General features: G+C 41.2%; 1 protein-coding gene across 16 annotated transcripts in view; it reads right to left on the reverse strand.

Annotated features, from left to right (window-relative positions):
* CACNA1D (calcium voltage-gated channel subunit alpha1 D) overlaps positions 1-21,490 on the reverse strand; it is a 317,150-nt gene that overhangs the window by 152,570 nt on the left and 143,090 nt on the right. For all 16 annotated transcript variants that reach the window (XM_079115648.1, XM_079115636.1, XM_079115644.1 and 13 more), the window contains exon 4: positions 1,485-1,624. In XM_079115648.1, the coding sequence (XP_078971774.1) occupies positions 1,485-1,624 (140 nt within the window). The remainder of the gene's footprint in view (positions 1-1,484; positions 1,625-21,490) is intronic.

Below are 21,490 nucleotides of genomic sequence, written 5' to 3' on the forward strand. Positions count from 1 at the left end.
CAGCCATCCTGAACCCTTGTCTCCTAAAGTTGGTGAGATCACTATCTTTGCTTGGCTCCATGGCCTTGTGCTATGCTGTCATGTATAAAATGTCTCCAGGCAGAAAGACAAGGTGATTGTAGTATAAGAAATGGAGTTGAACATCTCCAGTCTCTACCTGAACATTAAGCCCAGAGGCAGGTGAGGCACACCAGGGTTATCACAGAACCAAGAGACCTGCAAGAGTCTTGCATGTCATTCTTCAACAGAGACCAAAGACATTTGCTTTTCTATGTATCTGCCAACTGTTCATTTTAGATGTACTAACTTTGCAATGATGCCCTAGAAGCCAATGTGCTTTGGTGGTTTTTGCAAAAGCTAACTTTTTTTCCATATGGATCCCATTGTAACTTTCTAGGTTGAAAGGACAGGCTCCAAACTGATCCCATTCTCCCAATATCCAGTAGAATTAGTCTCCAAGGAAAAGCCAATGAATTCACAATCAAAGGATAATCCAAAACAAAAATCACCTAATACAATTGCAAAAGGCAGCCAATCAAAGTTATGGAGATGAAAATAGGTTATTTTTAAATCTCTCTCTACAGAAACAAACATTATTTTAGGAAAAAGTCATAGAGCAGTTAGGGTAACTAAGACTCAGAGAAGGCATATATCTTATCCCCTATGTGGGTATTTGGTCCAAAGACCCAGGATTACCTTGATAACTGATTTGTTTCTTTCTGGATGGTGAGGGAGCAATGGGAAAACGCAGGCCACTACTTTTTAACATTCTAACTGAAACTATTGGCATCTTCTTCCTGCATCAGAATAATGAACACCTGCTTCTCTGCATATTCTAACTTATTTCACTTTATGCCAGATACCTGACTTTTTTTTTTTTAGTTATTAATGGACCTTTATTTTTATTATTTATTTATATGCAGTGCTGAGAATCTAACCCAGTGTTTCACACATGCTAGGCAAGTGCTCTACTACTGAGCTACAACCCCAGCCCACTTGTTTTTGTTTTTAAAATGGGATCATAGTGTGACAGTTTCTCCCACGAGTCATCAGAAAAAAAAAAAAAAAATTAGTAGCTTTGCTCAAGGGATGTTAAACAATAGAGTATCCCTGCTATGAAGGAATATGCATGTAATTTTAGCAGGGTGCTAAGCATTAAGAGCTCCACTCATTTGACTCTGACCACCAGCAAGGATGGTTTATTTGTGGAGAGTCAAGGCCCTGTAAGGTGAACCCTCTTATATCAGGAGCTCAGACTCCCTTCTATAACACGTTATTGAATATAGAAGTAAGAACCTTCAAACCAGTCTCTGCTCAAAGACTGACAGCAGCATTGACAGCCTCAATAGAACTCCTGGTAGGTCCTGGTGCAATCATTGGTATAAAAGAGCAACCATCTTCCCCAGAAAGACCATTCTCTTTATCTCCCAGCCCCTCCTTCCCATTTTCCAGATAAACATTTCCTCAAAGTAAGAGGGACTTACCCTACTATTACTATAACAAAATCCAGTAAATTCCATCCATTCCTAACATAAGCATTAGGATGTAGCAATAATCCATATGCTATAATCTTCAAAAATGTCTCGACTGTAAAAATAATCAGGAAGGCATATTCTACTTTTTCCTGTGAAGAGAAACAAAGAAACACAAAAAAGGTGGGGTGGGAGAGACAAAGAAACAGTAATTAGAATCAGTATCTCAGAGATAGAAGCATTTTTTGTCAAAGTTTTATTATGAGAAAAAAGACAATTACACTGCACCTGGGCCAGGAAGGCATTTTAACACTGAATTTCTCATAAGCAACTAAGTGTAAAACACTTTTCATTCCAGGCTGAATGATTGCATTTTGCCACCTGCCCTGATACGTGTGCAATGAGTCTGCCTAGGACATAACGGGCATGTTTGTTATTTGCACACATTTGCAAAACGCAGCATGTTTTCCTCCTGAGATTGCCAAATCAAACCTAGAAAAGCACAAGGGTGCAACAAAGATTTCAACAGCAACTTTGAACAGAATGTCCTCTGGAAGGAATGAAGATATGCCTGTTTCGACCCTTATTTTCTCTTGAGTTCATGTCTGACTTTAAGTTAGAGTCAGCTTTGTCAATGAAAAGCAAGGTGACCTTGGGCAGGTCCCTCCCCACCTCTGGACATAAGCATCCTCATCGGCAGAGTGAAATGAAGTAAATTCAGATAGCAAACCCTGCCTGAATGACTACTCTGTGCTGCCTCTCAGTGGCTGACACTACTGAGAGGCAACCACATGCTTGCCCAGGGAGCCTGGGCTCAACTTCCAAACCCTTCTCTTCCATCAGTCTCTGTAGCCATTCCCATCAGACTGCCAAACACTTCAGCGTGCCACCTGCCTGAGGGTTACAAGACTGAGAACCTTTCAATTCCAACCCACTGTGACTCTACCAACTAAGGAAAACACCTCAAATCATCAAGTTTAAACATTTTAACTCTTTCCTTTTTTTTTTTTTTTTTTTTAATAAATATTTTCTTCATAGGACCCTGGTTTCAACAGTAATAGGGACCAACAGGGATACATGTAACCAAGAGGCATTCCTGGGCAAGAGGATACTTGATAACTAAATGAAAAATCACTTAGTACATCTTCTGCCCTGAACCAGAAGCCAGGATTAGGAAAAATTCTCCATTCTATTCGCCATTCTTAAAGAATCTGGTCTGGTGCTAGACGTGAGGGTTTCAAACCTGTACACACAGAACCTCTGAGGGATAACTGATAAGAGCAATACTCTACTTTCAGTCCTCTGCTAAGGCCGAAGTCCTCATTCACTTCTCCCTTATCTTTCCTTTTCCTGACTGACAGGGCAGGTGGGGGCTTTGCTACGTTATATATGTTGTAGACATATTTTTATAAATGCAAAATTTTGTTTTTTAAAGAAAATTTAAGCTTCCGAAGGAAAACTATTTTTAGAATCATCTTTTAAAATACTCATTTCAGGGCGATTTTCATAGGCCTTATATATATTTGCTTGCAAAAGCCCCAGTACTCTTTTTATATTTAAATGTTAGTCTTGGCTAAGCTGCCTCGGGCTCTTTCTGCTGCCAGAGTACTGGCCCTCTGTTCCTGGCTGCCTGGGGGAGCTTCCCCATGCCTTGCCGCCCACCCGTATCCTCCTTCTTGGCCACCAGGGGAACCACACAACCATGGCTGTGCATCCGAGCCATCGCTTCCATTTGCAACTCCCCAGTGGTCATGTAAAAGCCAGTTCATCAGTTCTTCTTTCCCTTGCCCCAGAGCATCATGGTTCCTGTCATTTCTAAACCTGCCCTCCAGAACTCCCTTTGATCCTTGGCATACCAACACAGCAGGAGGCACAGCACACAATCCTACATTCACCCTGCCGTTGAGATGCTGAGAAGCAGGGCACACTCTGCCACTGGTGGAGGGCACAGATACAGGAAGACTTCTATAAGGCAGGAATGTTAGCTCAAAGAAGAATTCTGTTACGTTAACCACAGGCAAAAAAAAAAAAAAAAAAAATTCCAGAAAACACCAACCTGCTATACTCAAATCAGACCCTGACCACCAAATGCACATCGTCAATATGTTTTTGAGACATACTATTCTAAGGGAACAAGATAATCTAAAAACAGCACACTGATTTTATAATTCCTCTTCCCTTTTTATCCTTTCTGCTTTATTTACTAGGCCAGACAGGAAAAAAAGGCTTTTGCTGCTATCAATATTCATAGCAGTTACATTCCTACGTCAAGACAGTACTATACTTCAGAGCAGAAAAACAAGTCAGGGAACAAAGAGTCCACCTACCAAACACAGCTTGCTTTTCCTCTTTGGCTTTTATTTATAAGTGGTTTTGCCACCATAATACAAGGGCCAATAGTCTAACTGAATTGGTTAAGGTTCTTTTAAGGTTCCTCCCCACCCTTTTAAAAAGACTTTGGCTCCCTTTTCCAAAATCCTTAGTGAATTACTGGATGAAATTCTAAAAAATATAACATTACTTTAAAGTGATTCTTAATTACAGAGATTCTACCATAATGCCAACTGAACAATCACAGCACATAGAACAGGTTGCCCAGAAGCCAGAGTCATCCTGGTCCTCAATCCTGACATTAAAAAGGACTCCTATAAGCGTAACTCTACATTAAACAAATGTAGTCTCTTTTGGCAAAAAAGAAAAAACAAGATGCAAAACAATGATAGAGGGAGTGGGATAGTCATTTGCTTTACAAAAGGATTGGCCATTTGAGAAAAGAAAGTCAAGTTAATTTCAACAGGAAACCAACAAGAGATTCAGGTTTCTAACTGCACATGGGTGAAGGATTGTGGCAAGATGTGGCACAGAGCAGACACTGAGGTCCCACGGCCAAGAAGGTGAGAGCATGGGAAGATGCTACAGCACAGGAAGGATGAGGAAGGGGTGCCTGAGCAAGAACCCTTCGGGCCAGACATGAAACAGACTGCCCCTCCTCTATGGCCTGGGCAAGAACTACATCTTAAAGTTACCCTTCCCAGGCTAAAGAGAAATACCGAATGATCTCAAATTCCCCTCTGCTTTCCAGGCATAGCCTGTGTCACTCAGCCACCCACCAGGACAGGTTTCTCCTCACCGGCAGGAGGCCCTGCACAGCAGGGCCAGTCAAACCTCCTTTAGGAAACCACCACTGGAGACCACCTTATATATGGACCCAAGTTCCCTATGAGACCTTGGGCATCAAAGAAATAAAGGGTTAAATCTAATTCTGAAACCTAGTCTATCTTCTTTAAACAGTGATATTTCACCGACCACACGGTCTCTAAAACAGTTCACAGTTTCTAACACTCGTTAACCCTACACAGAACCAAACGCGGAAAAAACTGTCAACTGCAAAGAGTTAGGAGATGTCAGAATCCTTGTTTCTTGGTTATTTCTATTGTCAGGGATCCTTTAACTAGCCATGTGATATCAATGTTCATCTGTTTATCTGCCCATCCATCCATCCCTTAGCACCTGGTTGCTCTTCAGCAAAGCCAGATCCCTTCTCTCACAGAACTTCCAATTCACTGTCAGAAGATCAATAAAGGCTTGATGCAGCCAGGTGATGTTCACCTCTTTGCTTTGCTCATCCACCAACATGGCCCCAAGTCTTTGGGAAGGCTTTCCTGGCTTGCACTCTGCCATTAGCTTCCTGTCCCCACCATCTCTTTTGTACCCTGCCAGCGCCCTACTGTCCAGGACTATCTATTGGCAGGGATCTTCCCTTACTTTCTTTGTAACTCAACCATTTAGTACTGTATCGGGCATATTTAAGGCTGATAAGTACTACTAGGAAGTAGAGAAGAAAAAAGGAAAGAATAAATCAACAAAACTACACATAAAAAGAGAAGTTAAAAATGTGTAAGGATCACAAAACCTCACAAGTATCAAACAGCAAAAGACAAGGTATGTATCCTTCTAAATCGCTGTAAATTCTTTCTAGATCAAGTCTGGAATAAATGTTCAGACTGCTAAGATAAAAGCTGGTATCATCTTACCTGGCCCTTTCTTTCCATTCTAACCTGCAGGCCAGGGTTCCTAGCCTTCCATCCTTCCCTAGCTTCCTCTTCCAACTTTGTCTTCTCTTCTAGGAGAATCTTTCACATTGTAGGCCAAACTGCCATCCCCTACACAACCTAGACGCTTTTCCAGCTCCATGCCTTTAACCAGCCTATTTCACTTACCTGGTATGCATACTGCCCCCAGGTATATAAACTTCCCTCTTTAGAAGGAGTGAACGCACAGGTCTATGATACAGAGCTAAAAACAAGCCCAGCATAGTTGAGTGCAAAGAACACAGGTCTTGTAGCTGTAATATTTGTCTTCTGCTAGTCTTAGCTCAGTCACCAATTCAGTCACTGTGGTCCTGGGCCACAATGGAACCATTCCACATCCTGTTCCATCTTTCTGAAATGTCTCCTCATCCCCCTTTTCCCATGAACCTAAGCTCTATTTGTCCTTCATGGCTCAGCTTAAACGGTCCTTCCTCAGCATAACCTTTACTGACCTCCCAGGCAAAACTGGAGCCTGCTGTCATATACTGTTAAAGACTATTATAATTCACAACCCTAATTCACAATAGAAATGTAAGTTTTTAAAAATTACCTTTTTAGTAGAGAGCCCAGATATAAATTCACACATTTACAGTCAACTGATCTTTGACAAAGATGCCAAGAACACAAAATGAGAAAAGGACAGTCTCTTCAATAAATGGTGTTGGTAAAACTGGATATTCAAATGCAAATAAATAAAATTTGACCCATTTATCTTACACCATATACAAAAATCAACTAAAAAAAAGATTTAAAACATTAAGACTTGAAACTGTATGTGTACTAGAAGAAAAGCAAGGATAAAACTTCTTGACATTGGTCTGGGCAAAGACGTTGGCTGTAACCCCAAAAAGCAAAAACTAGTCAAAAGGGAGTATATCAAACTAAAAAGCTTATGCACAGAAAAACAACAAATAAGGACAACTTAGAGAATGGGAGAAAATATTTGCAAACATACGTGTGATAAGGTGTTACTATCCAAAATATATAAGGAACTCAACAGCAAGAAAATGATCCAATTTTTAAACCATGAATAGACATTTCTCAAAAGATGACATACAATAGTCAACAGGTATATAAAAATACTAATTATAATAGTAATTATCAGGTAAATACACATAAAATATACTGTATACCTATTAAGATGTCTAGTATCAAAAAGACAAGATAGATGTTGGCTAAGATTGGGGAAAAAAAGTGACCCAGGCATGCTGTTGGTGAAAATGTAAATTAGTAAAATTATTATGCAGAACAGTAGGAAAATTCCTTTAAAATTAAAAACAGAACTATCATATGATATAGCAATTCCACTTCTGGGAAATATTCAAAGGAAATGAAATCAGTGTATTCAAGAGACATCTGCATCCTATGTTTACTATATAGCATTATTCATAATAGCCAAGATATACAATCATCCTAATGTCCATCGGTTACATATATATATATATATGTATATAACCTCTATCCACCCAAGGGAAAACTCTCCAGCTTTTAAAAAAAGGAAATCCTATAATTTGCAACATTATGCTAAGTGAAATAAACCCAGGACAGAAAGACAAACACTCATGATCTACTTCTATGTGGAATCTAAAAAAATGTTAAACACAAAGAAGCAGAAACTAGAACGTTTGTTATAGGAATTAGGAGCAGAGGGATGAGAGGGGTTGGAGGGAAGCTGGCCAAGACACAAACTTTTAAAAACAGGAGGAGTATGTTCGGGAGCTCTACTGTACAACATGGTGACTATAGTTAATATTATGTAGTTGAAAACAGCTAAAAGAAGATTTTAAATATTCTTGCCACAAAAAATAAGGATAAGGATAATGAATATGTTGATTAGCTTTATTTAACCATTCCATATTGTATACATATATAAAAATGATGTTGTACACTAAAAATATATAATTTGTCAATTTCAATAAATTTTTTAAAAAATTACCTCTAATATTTGTCTCATCCAATAAATGTACATTTCTATAGGGCCAAAGATAATCTTTATTTCATTTATCATTATATTCCCAAGGCCTGTCACAAAAAATAGATATTTAGGCACTAGGGTTGTAGCTCAGTGGCAGAGCACTTGCCTAGCACATGTGAGGAGGACCTGGGTTCAATTAGTTAATTGAATACAGGCGGTAAATTAATTAAAGGTATTGTCTCCATGTAAAACTAAACTTTTTTATTAAAAATTGATATTTAAAGTTTACAAATGAATAAATGAGAATAAGAGGTTTTGATCAAATATGATCAGATGTCCCTTCCTGCTAGTAAGTTCCATAATGCCAGGACCCTCTTGGTTTTACCCTGTTCCAGGAAGACTTCCATCCCAGAACAGCTGTCCTGCCTCTATTCATGGCCAGGCCTGCTGGACAGCAGGGCAGAGGTAGTTCAGTCAGAGGGAGGAGCACAAGCACCCTACAGCGGCTGAAGCACAAGGCATGAGGGTGGGTGGGAAGGGATGGGGTGAGGCTGAACAGGCAGATGGCCATGAAGGGCCTCAGGTGCCATTCGGCGGGGTCTGGCCTCTGTTTCTCATGTGTAAAATGAGCAGACAGAATCAGTTCATCTCTTCCAGCTGGAAAACTACAATTCGCTGTGACCTGCTGAGCAAAGCTCCTGCACAGGCTGCATTAGTGAGGTTCTGGGACTGTCCAGAGGCTCCTGGAAAGATAGCTCAGGGCAGCAAGAACCAAGGGCAACTACTGTTTCTCACTGGGTTCACCTGAGGTGAATGTAGGCACTTGGGCTGGTCTTGCTGAGACCCCCTTCCCACCCACTGTACTACACACTTCAAGAGGTAATCTCAAGGAGCTACAGGGCTGCAATCACGTGGTTACAATAAGCTGATACAACCTCTAGTAAAACTCTTGTGGGTGAACCACAGGAGGGTGACCAGCAGGCAGGCCTTGCAGCTCAGAGCTGCTTAGCTTTAAATAGAGGTGATTTGCTCCCCTGCAGATATTAATCAAGTATCTACTCAGAGGGCCTCTAATGGGTAGTTTAATGCCACATTTACATGAAGAAACTGGCTAGAAGTGTCAGTTTGCATTTGCTTATATTCATCTTTGGTTTAAGAGTACAAATTTTACATGATATTTGTGTCCCAGGTTTCTACTACAGTATTATCCTATGTGAGTCATTTAGCCCTCCAGATTTCCCTCATCTATAAAGCAGGAAAAGTCGTTCTTTCCAGACCACCCAGGTTATGGTGAAAATCTGATCGAGTGAAGGGAAGGCCAGGGGGTGGGAGGAAGAGCTCTCTGCCTGCTGTAACACACTTCACCATCAAAGATTGCTCTGAACAAGGATGGATGTTAAGACTGGCCCATGGGAGGCATGAACAAACTTATCCCTGTGGTGAATTCCTCACAGAAGCATCTGGAACTCTGAAGAGGTTTAGAGGTTTCTCCTGATATACCACAGCAACCCAGTGTGTCTGTGACCACCAAGGATAGCAAGACCCTGCCCAGGGTCATGCTGACCAGAATGAGCCCAGAGCAGCTCAGCCAGGAGGCAACCAGCAGGGTGGCCTCAGAGACATCTGGTCTGTGGGCAGCATCGCACCTGGGGGCAGAGGAAGTTCCTCGGTCGCCAGCACATCAAAGGCAGTTGCTGCTTTGCTGCTGAGACTAGAGCAGTCACCTGGGATGGGGTGGGTCACTATGGTCCTTACCACCCAGCAGAACTCCCAGGGTGATAGCACCCAACTCCTAGAGTCACTCCATTCCTACTCTCGGCCCAGAGGCTACAGAAGATGGGATGTAGGGCAGGTTACTGGTTCAGGCATAGGCATATGTCCCAACCCACACCAGCCAGGTCCAATTAGAGCTAATCCTGGGATTTGCACTTCACTTCAGCAACTGGATAAATTCTGTCATTGGCAGGATTAAACCCTGAGAAACTTTAAGTCTAGAGTTACCAGTGGGACATAGAGATGAAGAGCCAACACTAAGGGAAGCCAAGCCAAAAGGGGGAGAGTGTGCCAGACCCAAAAATTTAGAAGAAATGTGTGGCCCTGATGCCGTTATGTGAGCACCTGGATCAAGTTGAGCCTAAAATCGGAAATTTATGCCCCCATCCTTGGGGTTTCCAGTTACAAAAACCGGTAAGTTAAACCAGGTTGGGTTGGGTTTGTTTTCAACTGCAAGTTAAAGAGTTCTAGTTAAATGCACAGTCCTATAGGATTATTCTGCTTCTCTAAAAAGTTGAAGCAACTAAGAATATTCAGCAGTTTCTATTTTCCCAAAGCAGACTTCTTTGATGCCTCCCTCTGGCCCAGAGGCTCAGTGAAAGTCCCTTCTACATAGGACTCATGAGTCCTACCTTTAGAAATTCATCTAGATTCAGCTTTCCAAATTTACTCCTTCATGTTCATCCAGTCTCTGAGGGCATCTTCAATTTAACCTCAGAGGTAAAGTGGATGGTATAGAGGAAGTGGAAGACTGCCAACTGTGGAATGTACCCAGTGCCAAGAGGAATCAGAGCCCAGGTCTCCGGGGAAGTTTGAAGTATTCTATATGCAGGAGTGCAAGAAATCAGTAGACCCCTAGGACCTCTAGGTCCTATCTACACTCCATCTATCAATAACCAACTTATTTTCATAGGCCCAGTAGGGACAGGTAGCCCCTTGCCCTACCCAATTCCCCTCCCTCCTCCATGTACCCCAGCTCCAGTCCATCAGCTCACCTAATGTCTTGCATATATGTCATACTCACTGGAACCTATGGTCTTTGTGATTGTTCTTCTACTCCAAGACGGGAAACACCTGTTTTTCTAAATCCTACTCCACATTTAAGGGAAGATTAGAGAATTCTACTTTGTCCATGCACTTCTTGTCCCCTCTTTTGAAAGCCTGATACACTTAGCAGAGTGGACCAATGACTACCACGTGCCTGCTGCCTCCACCCCTGGCTCTATGTAGCAGACAGTCCCACTAATCATTAGGTGACACAGTACTTCACCCCCGTTACCTCACAGTGCTCCTGTTAGGCATCACCCATTGAGTGGGGCTGACGTTATTTGCCATCCCAGAGTTAAAAGTTAAGTATGCCACATGTTCTGCCATTTGATTATGAAATTAAATTTTATCAACAAAACTCAAATATCAACTATATGTGAGGCCATGAAAGAGCAAAGAAAGGCAAGGTACTGCACTTGTTTTTAGGAGCTCCTGGTGTAATTGGGAATCAATCTACTGACATGCCACCTTGCATCACTTGTAGATCATCTGTACTCTGAGAACAGGAACCATTTCATCTACCGCTACAGAATCCTCTCATGATATCAAAGTGGGGAACTGAACATTTAGCCTAAATAAACACCTTGACATCCACACACACAAAAAAATGAAAAACAAAGCCATGATCTTAAGGCTACATTGCTAAGTACTGGGCCAGCAGCCCTGTCATGCCATCAGAGAGCTCTAAGAGCTAACACCTGGGCCATAATATGAGGTTCCCTCCCCTAGTTGAAGTTACAAGGTCCTACTTTCTTTCTAAACCACGTCAGACTTTCACATCTTATCCCAACAGTGTAGGTCAGACTGGATGGCACTAGGATTATGTGTCCTACATGGGACTGATCAAAATTGTCTGCTATATCCCTAGAAATCTCTGGGGCTCAGGTCATATGACAACTATCCAACACCTAACATTTTAGAGAAGTCTTAAAAGTGGTTGCTTTACATGACCTCACCAAACCATGCAACACATCTACCTCCTTTGTTGACAGGAATGAGTAAACATTTCCAAATGGCAGGAACCAGTAAGGTTAAGAGCAAGCATTTTCATTTTGACAAGATACATTTTTGACATCATTCCTTTTGTCCATTCAAATCTGTATGGTTAAATTCACTGATGTCTGAATTAGAAATGAAATCTTATTTCCCTGATACTCATATTCCTATAAACAGACCACTTGCATACCTTGCCACTGCTGCTCCTAGACCTTAAGAAAATGCTTCCCAGTCTCTAATCTCAGTTGGTTCTCCAAACTAAGAAGTAGACAAGACAGGAAAGAGGTTATCCATTATATGTCATACATGAAGTACATAGATAGCAAGTTATTTCTGGCCAGAGTCAAAAGAACAACTAAAAACAGTAATTGTGCCTTCTACTTTGAAGAGACCCAACTATATATACCTGGTGGGGAAAACCACAGTCCACTCTAATCCCAGGCCTGCCAAATCTCTCCTGGGTTTATTCTACCCTATTGTACCTTTAGTCACAGCACAATGATTTTGGCTTCTGGATGAAGGACCAGAGAAAGTTAGGTATGACCAGCTAGTCAACTTCAACCTAACAACCCAAACATCACCCTTGGCAATGGAGCCACTCCACCCAGGCACAGCCACTGGTGAAGGTACCCATCATGGTGTGTAGTGCTGCTGAGCTCCTACTACAAGACAGCCACCATGCTGGTCAGCACTTTGACCTGGACAGTGGAGGCAAAGAAGCCTTGGTTAAGGTCCTAGCTCTGCCACTTACTATCTGTGTAAACTAAGGTGACATTATGCCTCCTCACTGCAGCTTCTTCATCAAAAAATAAGAACAAGGGGAGTAAAGAGAGGGGAGGGGTTATGGGGGAAGGAATGATAGTAGAGTGAAACAAACTTTATTACCTCATGTACATGTATGACTCCATGACTGATGTGATCCTACAATATGTATAATCAGAAAAATGAGAGATTGTGCTCTATTTCTGTATGATCTATCAAAATGTATAAATGTAGTCTATTGTCATGTACAACTAATTAGAACAAATTAAAAATATTTAAAAAAAATAAGAACAGAAACTCCCATGTTTATTGTTAAGCATGAGTGACACAATGCAGGTAAAACACAAGCCAGGATCTGGGTGTGGCAAATTCCCATGGCAAATCCTCACAGCATGCTATTAGTCTTGTGCTCCTGTAATGCTCCCTGCACTGCCCTGGCCACTGCCCAGGAGCAGCATAATGCCTAGCACAGGGTAACTGCTGAAAATTCACTTAGTTACAAGGACAATGACTCAACTCACTGCTGACCCTGTAGTCTAAACCCTGGCAAGGGCATGCCTCTCCCTAGAGAGGCCCTGCCTTCGCTGAAGAGTGGTTCCAATAAGAGCTCCTGTCCAACACCTTCCTGGACTATCCTGCAAAAGTCTGCAGTCTATTTTAGATAGAACAGAACATTCAGAAGATAAAAAGACCCAACTCCCCAGGTCTCATGTGCAGATGGCTACGGGGGTCAGTGGAGTGTATTCATCTCACCACAAAAACTACCCTTTGGGTTGAAAGACCCTAATTCATGAACACCACTTTTCCCCAAGAATGTGCTGAGACCATAGGAATATAGGTCATTTCTAAGTAATTTCATGTATTGAAGTTTTTTTTTAAATACTTAAAACAGAGTCTGTAATTGATTTGAAGTGTTTCACATATTTACTCAGAAGATAACAATTCCATGCCTATTAATGCACCATTGTTTCAGCAGTATAAAGTAAAGTTAAATGAGGAGACATTGGGAGGCTTAAAAAACAGGCACACGCCAACTGTGGCCTTGAAGAGAGAACAGGACTAAGTCCCAGCAGCCCCACGCTGGACAGGGGGCATCTAAAAAGCCATTGTCATTTACAATAACCTGGTCTTGCCAGGCAAACCTCACATGCATCTACCTCCTAGAGGTTGGAGAGGGCTCTACCAGCGAACCCCAAGCACAGACTTCCCAGCAGGCTTTCTATAAGTGATTCCACTCACAGGGAACTGGGTGGCCTTAGAATCAGTTACTGGGCGGGGGGGTCGGGGGGGTGATTTTCTAATTCAATTTTTAGGTATCTAATTTGAGATTTCCTCACTGGGAATATTTTACTTTAAAATCAACTGAAACTAAATATCTGGGACAGAAGAATAAAGTGAAAAGAAAAATAAAATTTATAGGGAAAGGAAAATAAAGCAGAAAATAAGAACATTTCAGAGATATTCTGTAAAGGCATAACTTTATAAATACTTGAGATTTTTAACACCTGGTGTGAAAGAAGGAAATCAGACCAGTGACTCAAGTCACTTTATCCCTTGAATGAAACTGTTTCTTGATCCAGAAAAAAGTCTCTCTCTAGAGGATTAACAGATAAAACAATTAGTTGACGATAGGAACTAAGCACTAATTGCAGGAAGCAGAATAACATTTTCCATCTTTGTGGAATTTATTCGGGAGATGACCATTTCAGTGGAATTCATAGGAAATTAATTTAGTGGTCTTTAAATAGCAATTTTCCAAAAAAAACCAATATATAATGGAAAATATCAAATGCAAGGAAATGACAGAACATATTAACAATATATACATTTTCATCAAGTATATACGTTTGGGAATTTCAATATAAAATGTATTTATTTATGCTGGTCAAATCTAAAAAAAGGTTGAATAATACAGCTCTAGAAGCAAGAATCTGGAGCCACCAGTAGATATCAGTAGGGATAAATGTCAACTCTCGTTTCCCACAATCACTCTTCTTCCCTCCCCTGATATACCCACCAAAGTCCTTAAGTTAAAAGATCTTTAAAGTGACCCTAACAATATGCCAAGCCAAGTACCCAAAAAGCACACCCAATGCTCAGAAAAGGTCAACCTGGGAAGTGAGGGGGACAGAGGCAAATTTCCTGTGGCTGGTTTTTATAGAAAGAACTGAAACTCCAGGTAAGGAAAGAGATGGGCCAAAGTCAGCAGTAAGACCCCTGCCCATCCTAGAAGAACAAGTAAGGCCATTCTGGAATTGTCTAGAGAAGGAAAAGAGAATGGGTGAGACCAAGATGTTCTCCGTGTTCACATGTTCTTGCAATGGGCACTGAAGGCAGAAGGCAGGAGGGAACCAGGAACAGCCCCAAACCAAAGGCTTTGAATCACAAGCCCAGAATGCCCCAACTACATAGCACTCCATACACTCGATAGCACTGTCCTCCAGCAGTGGGAGACTGAAACTCAGACAGGAAAAGGGCAGCACCAGCACAACATGCACTGGGAGGCAGGAAAAAAAGCACCAAACACCCAAGAGCTGGACAACAGAGGAGGTCAGGTTCTGAGTAGTCGCTCTCCCTGAACCTACTCATCATCCCTGATTCCCCTCAAGTCCAGATGCAAAATGGGTCATAAAACAAAAAACAATGACTGGGACAAGAAATGAAGACACCCACACACTGGGTCCTGGGCATGGGGCAGCAGATCAGACAGGGCAGCCTAGGGACACTGAGGACCTGGGATGTGGGTCACCACCCAGGACAAAGATTCACAGAAGTACATTGTCACTATGCACCCCCAGCATGTGGGGGGCTGCTTGCAGTCAGCCAGACAAAACCCTCTCAGCTAAGGACAGGGCTGTCCAAGTAAAGGGCATCTGTAACACCCCTGGTGAAATGAAGGGAGGTGGGTCTCATCTGACTTGTTTGTGGAAGAGCTGGGCACTTCCATAGGATAAAAGCCCTCTGATGCCTGGCCAAGCTCTACAGAGCCCAAGGCTACAGTTTTAAGTACATTTTTGCATCTTCATTCACTGAATGAGATGACTCCTTCCCTCAGCTTCCTTGAGACTGTGGAGAGAGCTCCTAAAAGAACAATCTCATAAAGGAGCCCAAGACCACCTATCCTCCAGGCAGCCATGAGGATTATGGACAATCTGAATTCTGGTTCTTCCCTGTACCAGTTGTGTGTCCCGAGACAAAGCACTGAAATTCTCCAAGCACCAGTTTCCTTATCCTCTCACTGGAGATGAGAGCACCAACTTCATGGAACTGAGGATTCACACTGATGGTGGGAAATGCCCAGTACACAATCAGTAAGTGGCCACTGTCCCTGTGGTTGTTGTATTGTGAATGTTACACAGTAGGGTCTCCATAGGCTCTAGGATGGGGATAACCCTTACCAGTCAAGGGATGGAGGGTTCTGGAAAGCTGCAAAATCATCCTACTCAGTTTCACCTTACATTGCCACAATGCTAAGGCTGAAGGGGGCACAGCAAGCACAGCCCACCATATATCTGTGCCCCTAATAAATAGGAGGAGTCAAGACTCAGAAGACATAGGAAAAATCATAACCAGGCGCTTTGAAATCATAAGCACTAAAGTCCTGTTTGGCTAACTAAAAGCTCAGACCACATCCATCCTGCTAATTCAGGCATAGGCAGATGTCTTTTTAATGGTTTTATAATCACTGAAATCAATCACCATTTTAATAATGATTTGTGTTGGAAAAGGCAAAATGCTTAATCTCAACTGCCTCAATTCAAAATTCATTAATATCCTGTGACCAACAGAAACTATCACACTTGAGCTCTATATTTCAGAAATGTATCTTCTAAGGGAATTGTCAAACTACTTAATTTCTGTACTCCATATTTTAAAGCTGTCTTTATTTGTAAGCAGAGTTCTTTCCATAGTCACACCCCTATAAATCTAGAATTCAGGCATATCCATAACATTAGAATAACTTTGAGATGTCTGAACACAAAGAACCCCTGAAAGCAGAAATAGTGAAGTAGATGCTATTTTCTAAACATCTAGGGTTTTTGTTTTTTTTTAATAAAACATCCTAGTGAGTTAGGATAAAACAGTGAAGAAATACAGGTTCTCCTTTAATCACAGTAATATTGATCAATCAAACCTCAGATGTCTGGAAATTACTACCTTCTACAATTTGTGATTCTGCTCAAATGCAGACTTTAAAAACCCAAATACAGAACAAATAAACAGTTCAATTGTAACATCCCGTCTTGCATTTTTCACAGCCCAGACATAGAAGAGCACAGGAGACAAAGATGTGAGATGAGATTAACCCTGACTATCTATTAAGTGGTAAATGGGTGGATTCTGGAAAGCACTTCTGTGGGGTCTACCAGTGCACTGTTTTGCTATTAAACAAGAAGATTAGCATTAAACCCAGATGAGGCTAGCTGAAATTTAGCTCGGCAACTTCCCGGCTGCCAGTGAATCCTAAGTCAGGTAGCTCAATGACAGCGGAGTCAAGTAGTGGGGCTTGAAATTCCCACTTGGTCCAATAACATAGCTGTGGACAAGTACTTCGCCCCTCCTGTTCTTTGGTTTTCTCATCACGAAAAGCATTAATAGGAATATGAAGTAACATGCAATGCTTGCTGTGTAGTATGTACACAGTAAGTGATAACTATTATTATATTGGTAACTGAGGGTAGAAGCTTAGGTCTTGGCCTCTTTCCTAATCCAGTAAAAGATCTCTAAATTGATGTCCTTTTTAACTAACTTGTCAGTTGAACTAGCATTCTTTGTTCCTTCTGGGTAAAAGATAGTGACGAGCCATATAAATTTCTCATGGCTCCTCAATTTCTAGAAAACTTATATATTTTTGTTCCCAGCAACTTAATTATACACTTACCAAAAGTTGGTTATGTTTGCTCCCAAGTTTATGTGAGTTGGTTTGTTACTGTAACTTTCTAACTTAATTGAATACTGCCTCAAATTATGAAATAAAAGTGAAAAAAAAAAAGTTGCCACTTCCATGAAAACTAGGCTGACTCCTTTGGAAGTACTGATACAAAATACTGCTAATTTTTTATTTTATTTTATTTCATTTTATTTTATTTATTTTTTATTTTTAGGTACTAGGGAGTGAATCCAGAGACACTTCATCACTGAGTTTCATCTCCAGTTCTTTTATTAAATTTTTTGAGACAGGGTCTCATTAAGTCACTGAGGCTGGCCTCAAACTTTTGATCCTTCGGCCTCAGTCTCCCAAATTGTTGGAATTAAAGGCATGCACCCCTATACTCATCTGCTAAACTTTTTATAATCAGATATGGGTAAGACAACAGCAAAAGAGAAAAGAAAAACCATAAACTTTTAGAACTGCTTTCAGCTTTCTTCTCATGTATCTTTAGGTTTTTTTTTTTTATATATATAAAATGCAACTGGAAAGTGTAGACAAATTATAGGTGTAGTTTATGCAAGAGAGAAAACAGACATTTTATTGATCAGTAGATGTGTAATACTCAAAAATTTTTTTAAAAAAGTCTATGGCTCTACTTGAAAAAATTGACAAATACAAACTATGAAACCAACCTAGTTGTCAACGGATGAATGGATAAAAAAAGTGATACATATATACACAGTGTAGTTTTATTTAGCCACAAAGAAGAAAGAGATTATATCATTTGCGAGAAAATGATTGAAACTTGAGAATATTATTGACAAAATAGGCCAAACTCAAAGTCAAGAATCATATGTTATATCTCTCATGTGAACACTAGAGAAGAAAAAAGGGGGAAAAATTATGTGAGGATGTGGGCAGAGAGTGGAGATCTCATGAAAACTAAAGGGAGATCAGCATAGTTTATAAAAAGGACCAGGTATTGAGGGAGGAAGGGAAGGAAACGAAATGGACCAAATTTTATTGTTACATTGTGTCCATGTATAAATATATAACAATGAATCCCACCATTATGTACAATTACAACACACCAACAAATAACATGGAAAAAAAAACAAATCATTGGCCAATAAATGTCTAGTCATAGAGTCCAGGTTAAAATAATCTCTAAGATATTTATATATATTTAATCAAGACTCCCTATAACTGACTTTTTAGAATAACCAATTTAGGTCAAACTTAAGGACAGTTGTGGCAGGAGACTAACCAGGTTTTACACCATCTTTGGTTCCCTTCTGAGATCTAGGATTTGACCACATTTACCTTGAGTTTGTCTCTAGAAACTGGATGAAGTGCAAATCCTGTCACTAGTGTAAAATATATGTAAATAAACATCATCTTGCTCTTGTAACTTTTGAATATGTTGTTAGAATAAATACCAACTGCCACCACTTATGTACTTTGGGCTTGAAGTCAGCAAACATTCTGAAACTGCGTCCTCTGTCCTCAGTGTGCCAGACTAGAGGGAGATGCTCACATGCATGCGTTTGGTGGCAGCAGCACTGTTTTCCAGGGGGTTGGGGAAAGAATTGAGGGGAGGAGAGAGAAAACATGCATGAACAAGAGAGAGAAAGCATTCAAAGCCAACAGACCTGCAACAGTGTCCCATGGGAAAGGAGGAGGGCAGCATGTGGCAGAAATTCACAGCTGATTAGAGACCCCCAGAACTCACTCGGGTGCCACACTGCCAACTCCTGACCTGAACCACAACTTCACTTAAACGGTCAAGCACATTCCCATTCTATATTTTATTCTGTGTTGGGTATAGTTCCTGAGCATCTGATGTATGTGAGGTAGAGCGAAGAAAGGAAAGGAGAGTCCCTCTCAGGAAGCTATATAAATTCCCACAATCGTGATCATTTTAAGAAAAGATTTGAAGACCCACCTACCCTCATGGCCTACTTGAACAACCAGCTAGAGAAGACCTGGGTTGGTGTGAAGCAACTGGGCAAGCAGAGCTACCTTCTTGGGCTAGATTAGACTACCAATGACAACTCAAAACTTACACTTCTGTCTGGGCACATGCCTATAATCCCAGCAACTCAGGAGGCTGAGGCAGGAGGATCACAAGTTCAAGGCCAGACTCAGCAACTTAGCAATATTCTGTTTCAAAATAGAAAATAAAAAGGATTGGGAATGTGGCTCAGTGGTAAAATGCCCCTGGACTTCTACTTCTCACAAGACCAGAGGTTGGAAATTATGGCCCCTGGGCTAGTGCAAATAGCCACATTGTTTGTTTATATACTGTTGATGGTTGTTTTTGCCCTATAACAGCAGAGTTAAATTCAGTGACAGAAACTGCATGGCCCATAAAGTCTGAAATATCTACTATGTGGTTCTTTACAAAAAGGCTTACTGACCCTGCTCTTTCCTCCTGCTTCCTATGTATATCTACAGGTGTTAAAACTGCAGTGACATGCACCCACAGTCATGCGATACTCAGGTTTGTTTAGAGAGATGTACTGCAATTTGCAATTATAGGCACTGAAGAAGGTGCTTCATAGTGAATATTTTTGAAAAGACCTTGAAGGACCTGATTCCTCATTATTCCCAAAGAAGCTTTTACTTTTTACTCTGTATTTAACCTAAGTTCCTACAAGTCTGTAAAAAACTGTAGCCAGTGTGAAAACGAGTTAAAATAATAGTTTCTGCAAAATACTTTAAGTGCCATGGCATTTATCCTTTAGAATTGGGTTAAGGAGTACTGTAATTTGGTCTGTCAGCACTGATGTCAGCGTACAGCAGACCCAGAACAGTGTGTGTTGACTCTAAGGCCTGGGGGATGGGGAGGTAATAATGGCCTTAAGTAAGACTCTGCTTCTATCCCTCTGCATGTTAGCCTAGACTGTGACACCACCACAAAGAGAACAACCAAAGTATGAAAGGCCCACAAAAGGGCGCAGGGTCTGCATCTGATATTGGGCTCATGTGTGCGTACAAGGTCTGGCAGGGTGGGTTACAACACAATTCTTCATTTTGGGCATAAAAGGGAGCTGGATGTTTCCTACTGTATTAGAAAGGACAGGCTTTGCACAAGAAGTACCAAGTACCTCATTTTCTAAAAATCCAACAAATGGGACCAGACATCTCCCAGCTCTCTATAATCAATCACCCCTTCCCACCACAGACTAGAGAAGCTTGATCAGGTTGTTGGCCTTAGAAAGGCAGAGAGCAGCTCAAGGGAGGGCCCCTTTATAGATTCCAGGAACAAGGACTCAAGGAATCATACTGATAGTCATGCTTGTAAGGAGAAGACACCAGCACTCCCATTCCCAGGGGTTCTGGGTTTTGGTCACAGTCCTGGGCTGCTGCTCCGCTTTGCTGAGAAAGATAGTCATCATGCCACTCCCACAGTGAAGCCAAGCTGAAGCTTTTTCTGGAACTTCATCCAAAGGAATGGTCACACTAGTTGTCAGTTTGTATAGTAAGGAACAGAGAGGTTGAGCTAGAGCCACATGTCCTTGTCAGGGCTTGTGAAGTAGAGATCTTATTACATAGATGACCTGCCTATGGGCACATGTCAGGTAGAACAGGTGGTCACCTGGCCAGTTTTAACTAGAGCAGTTGAAAATACCAAGCAAAGAAAACAAACCTCAGGAATGCCTAGTTAGGTAAAAAGGTATTTGCCCTTTTACCATTGTAGAAGGGATTACAACTGGAAATGACTGGACAGACAAAGACTCTGCTCTGGAAGTCATGTAGAATGAGGAGGGGGGATTCAACACAGCACACATGAAAACAGAGTTTGGAAACATAAAACTATTTCATGTTACAATAAGAGATTCCTCAACCAGTAAAATACAGGTGAGCAAAGCAAAGCGTGAAGGAAAACCTTTATCCAACATCATAAAACAAGATGGTAGCTAAAGCTGACACTAAAATTCCAGTCACCTGTCTCCACACACAATGACCCTAGAGTCTGACTTAAATAAATCAATCAATCAGCTGGGCCTGGTGGCACACACTTGTAATCCCAGCATCTCAGGAGGTTGACACAGGAAGATCATAAATTCAAGGCCAGCCTTAGCAACTTAGCAAGAACTTGTCTTCAGAAAATAAAAAGGTCTGTGCAGATGAGTCAGTGGTAAGCACCCCTGGGTCCAACCTCTAGTACAAAAAAAATAAATAAAATTAAAATCAGAGGAATTGGCTGATAGCCTTAGTTCAGGATTCAGGTCTTCCCACCTCAAAGACTTTTCCTAAGATCATCCTTTGTTCTCTAGATTTCCCCATTCAGCTTTTCCCTCTCTCTTTCCACCAGGTGTCAATGAAGATTCCCTTTCTAACCTCCCATGTCCCCTTGACCTGGGAGTTCCTGATGCTAAGCCATCAACTCATTTGTTCCCAAATACTAAGGTTTCAATGACATATCTAAAACTATCTCCAACTGGGGCAACCAGGAAATGACTCTAGAACAGGCCTTTCTGGAGAATGACCATCACCAACTGTTTTCTATCAAACTCTCTGATCATGAAGAAATATGCACTGGCAAGCACTGGCC

The sequence above is a fragment of the Sciurus vulgaris genome, assembly GCF_902686455.1.
Source record: "Sciurus vulgaris genome assembly, chromosome: 16".
Lineage (NCBI taxonomy): Eukaryota > Metazoa > Chordata > Mammalia > Rodentia > Sciuridae > Sciurus > Sciurus vulgaris.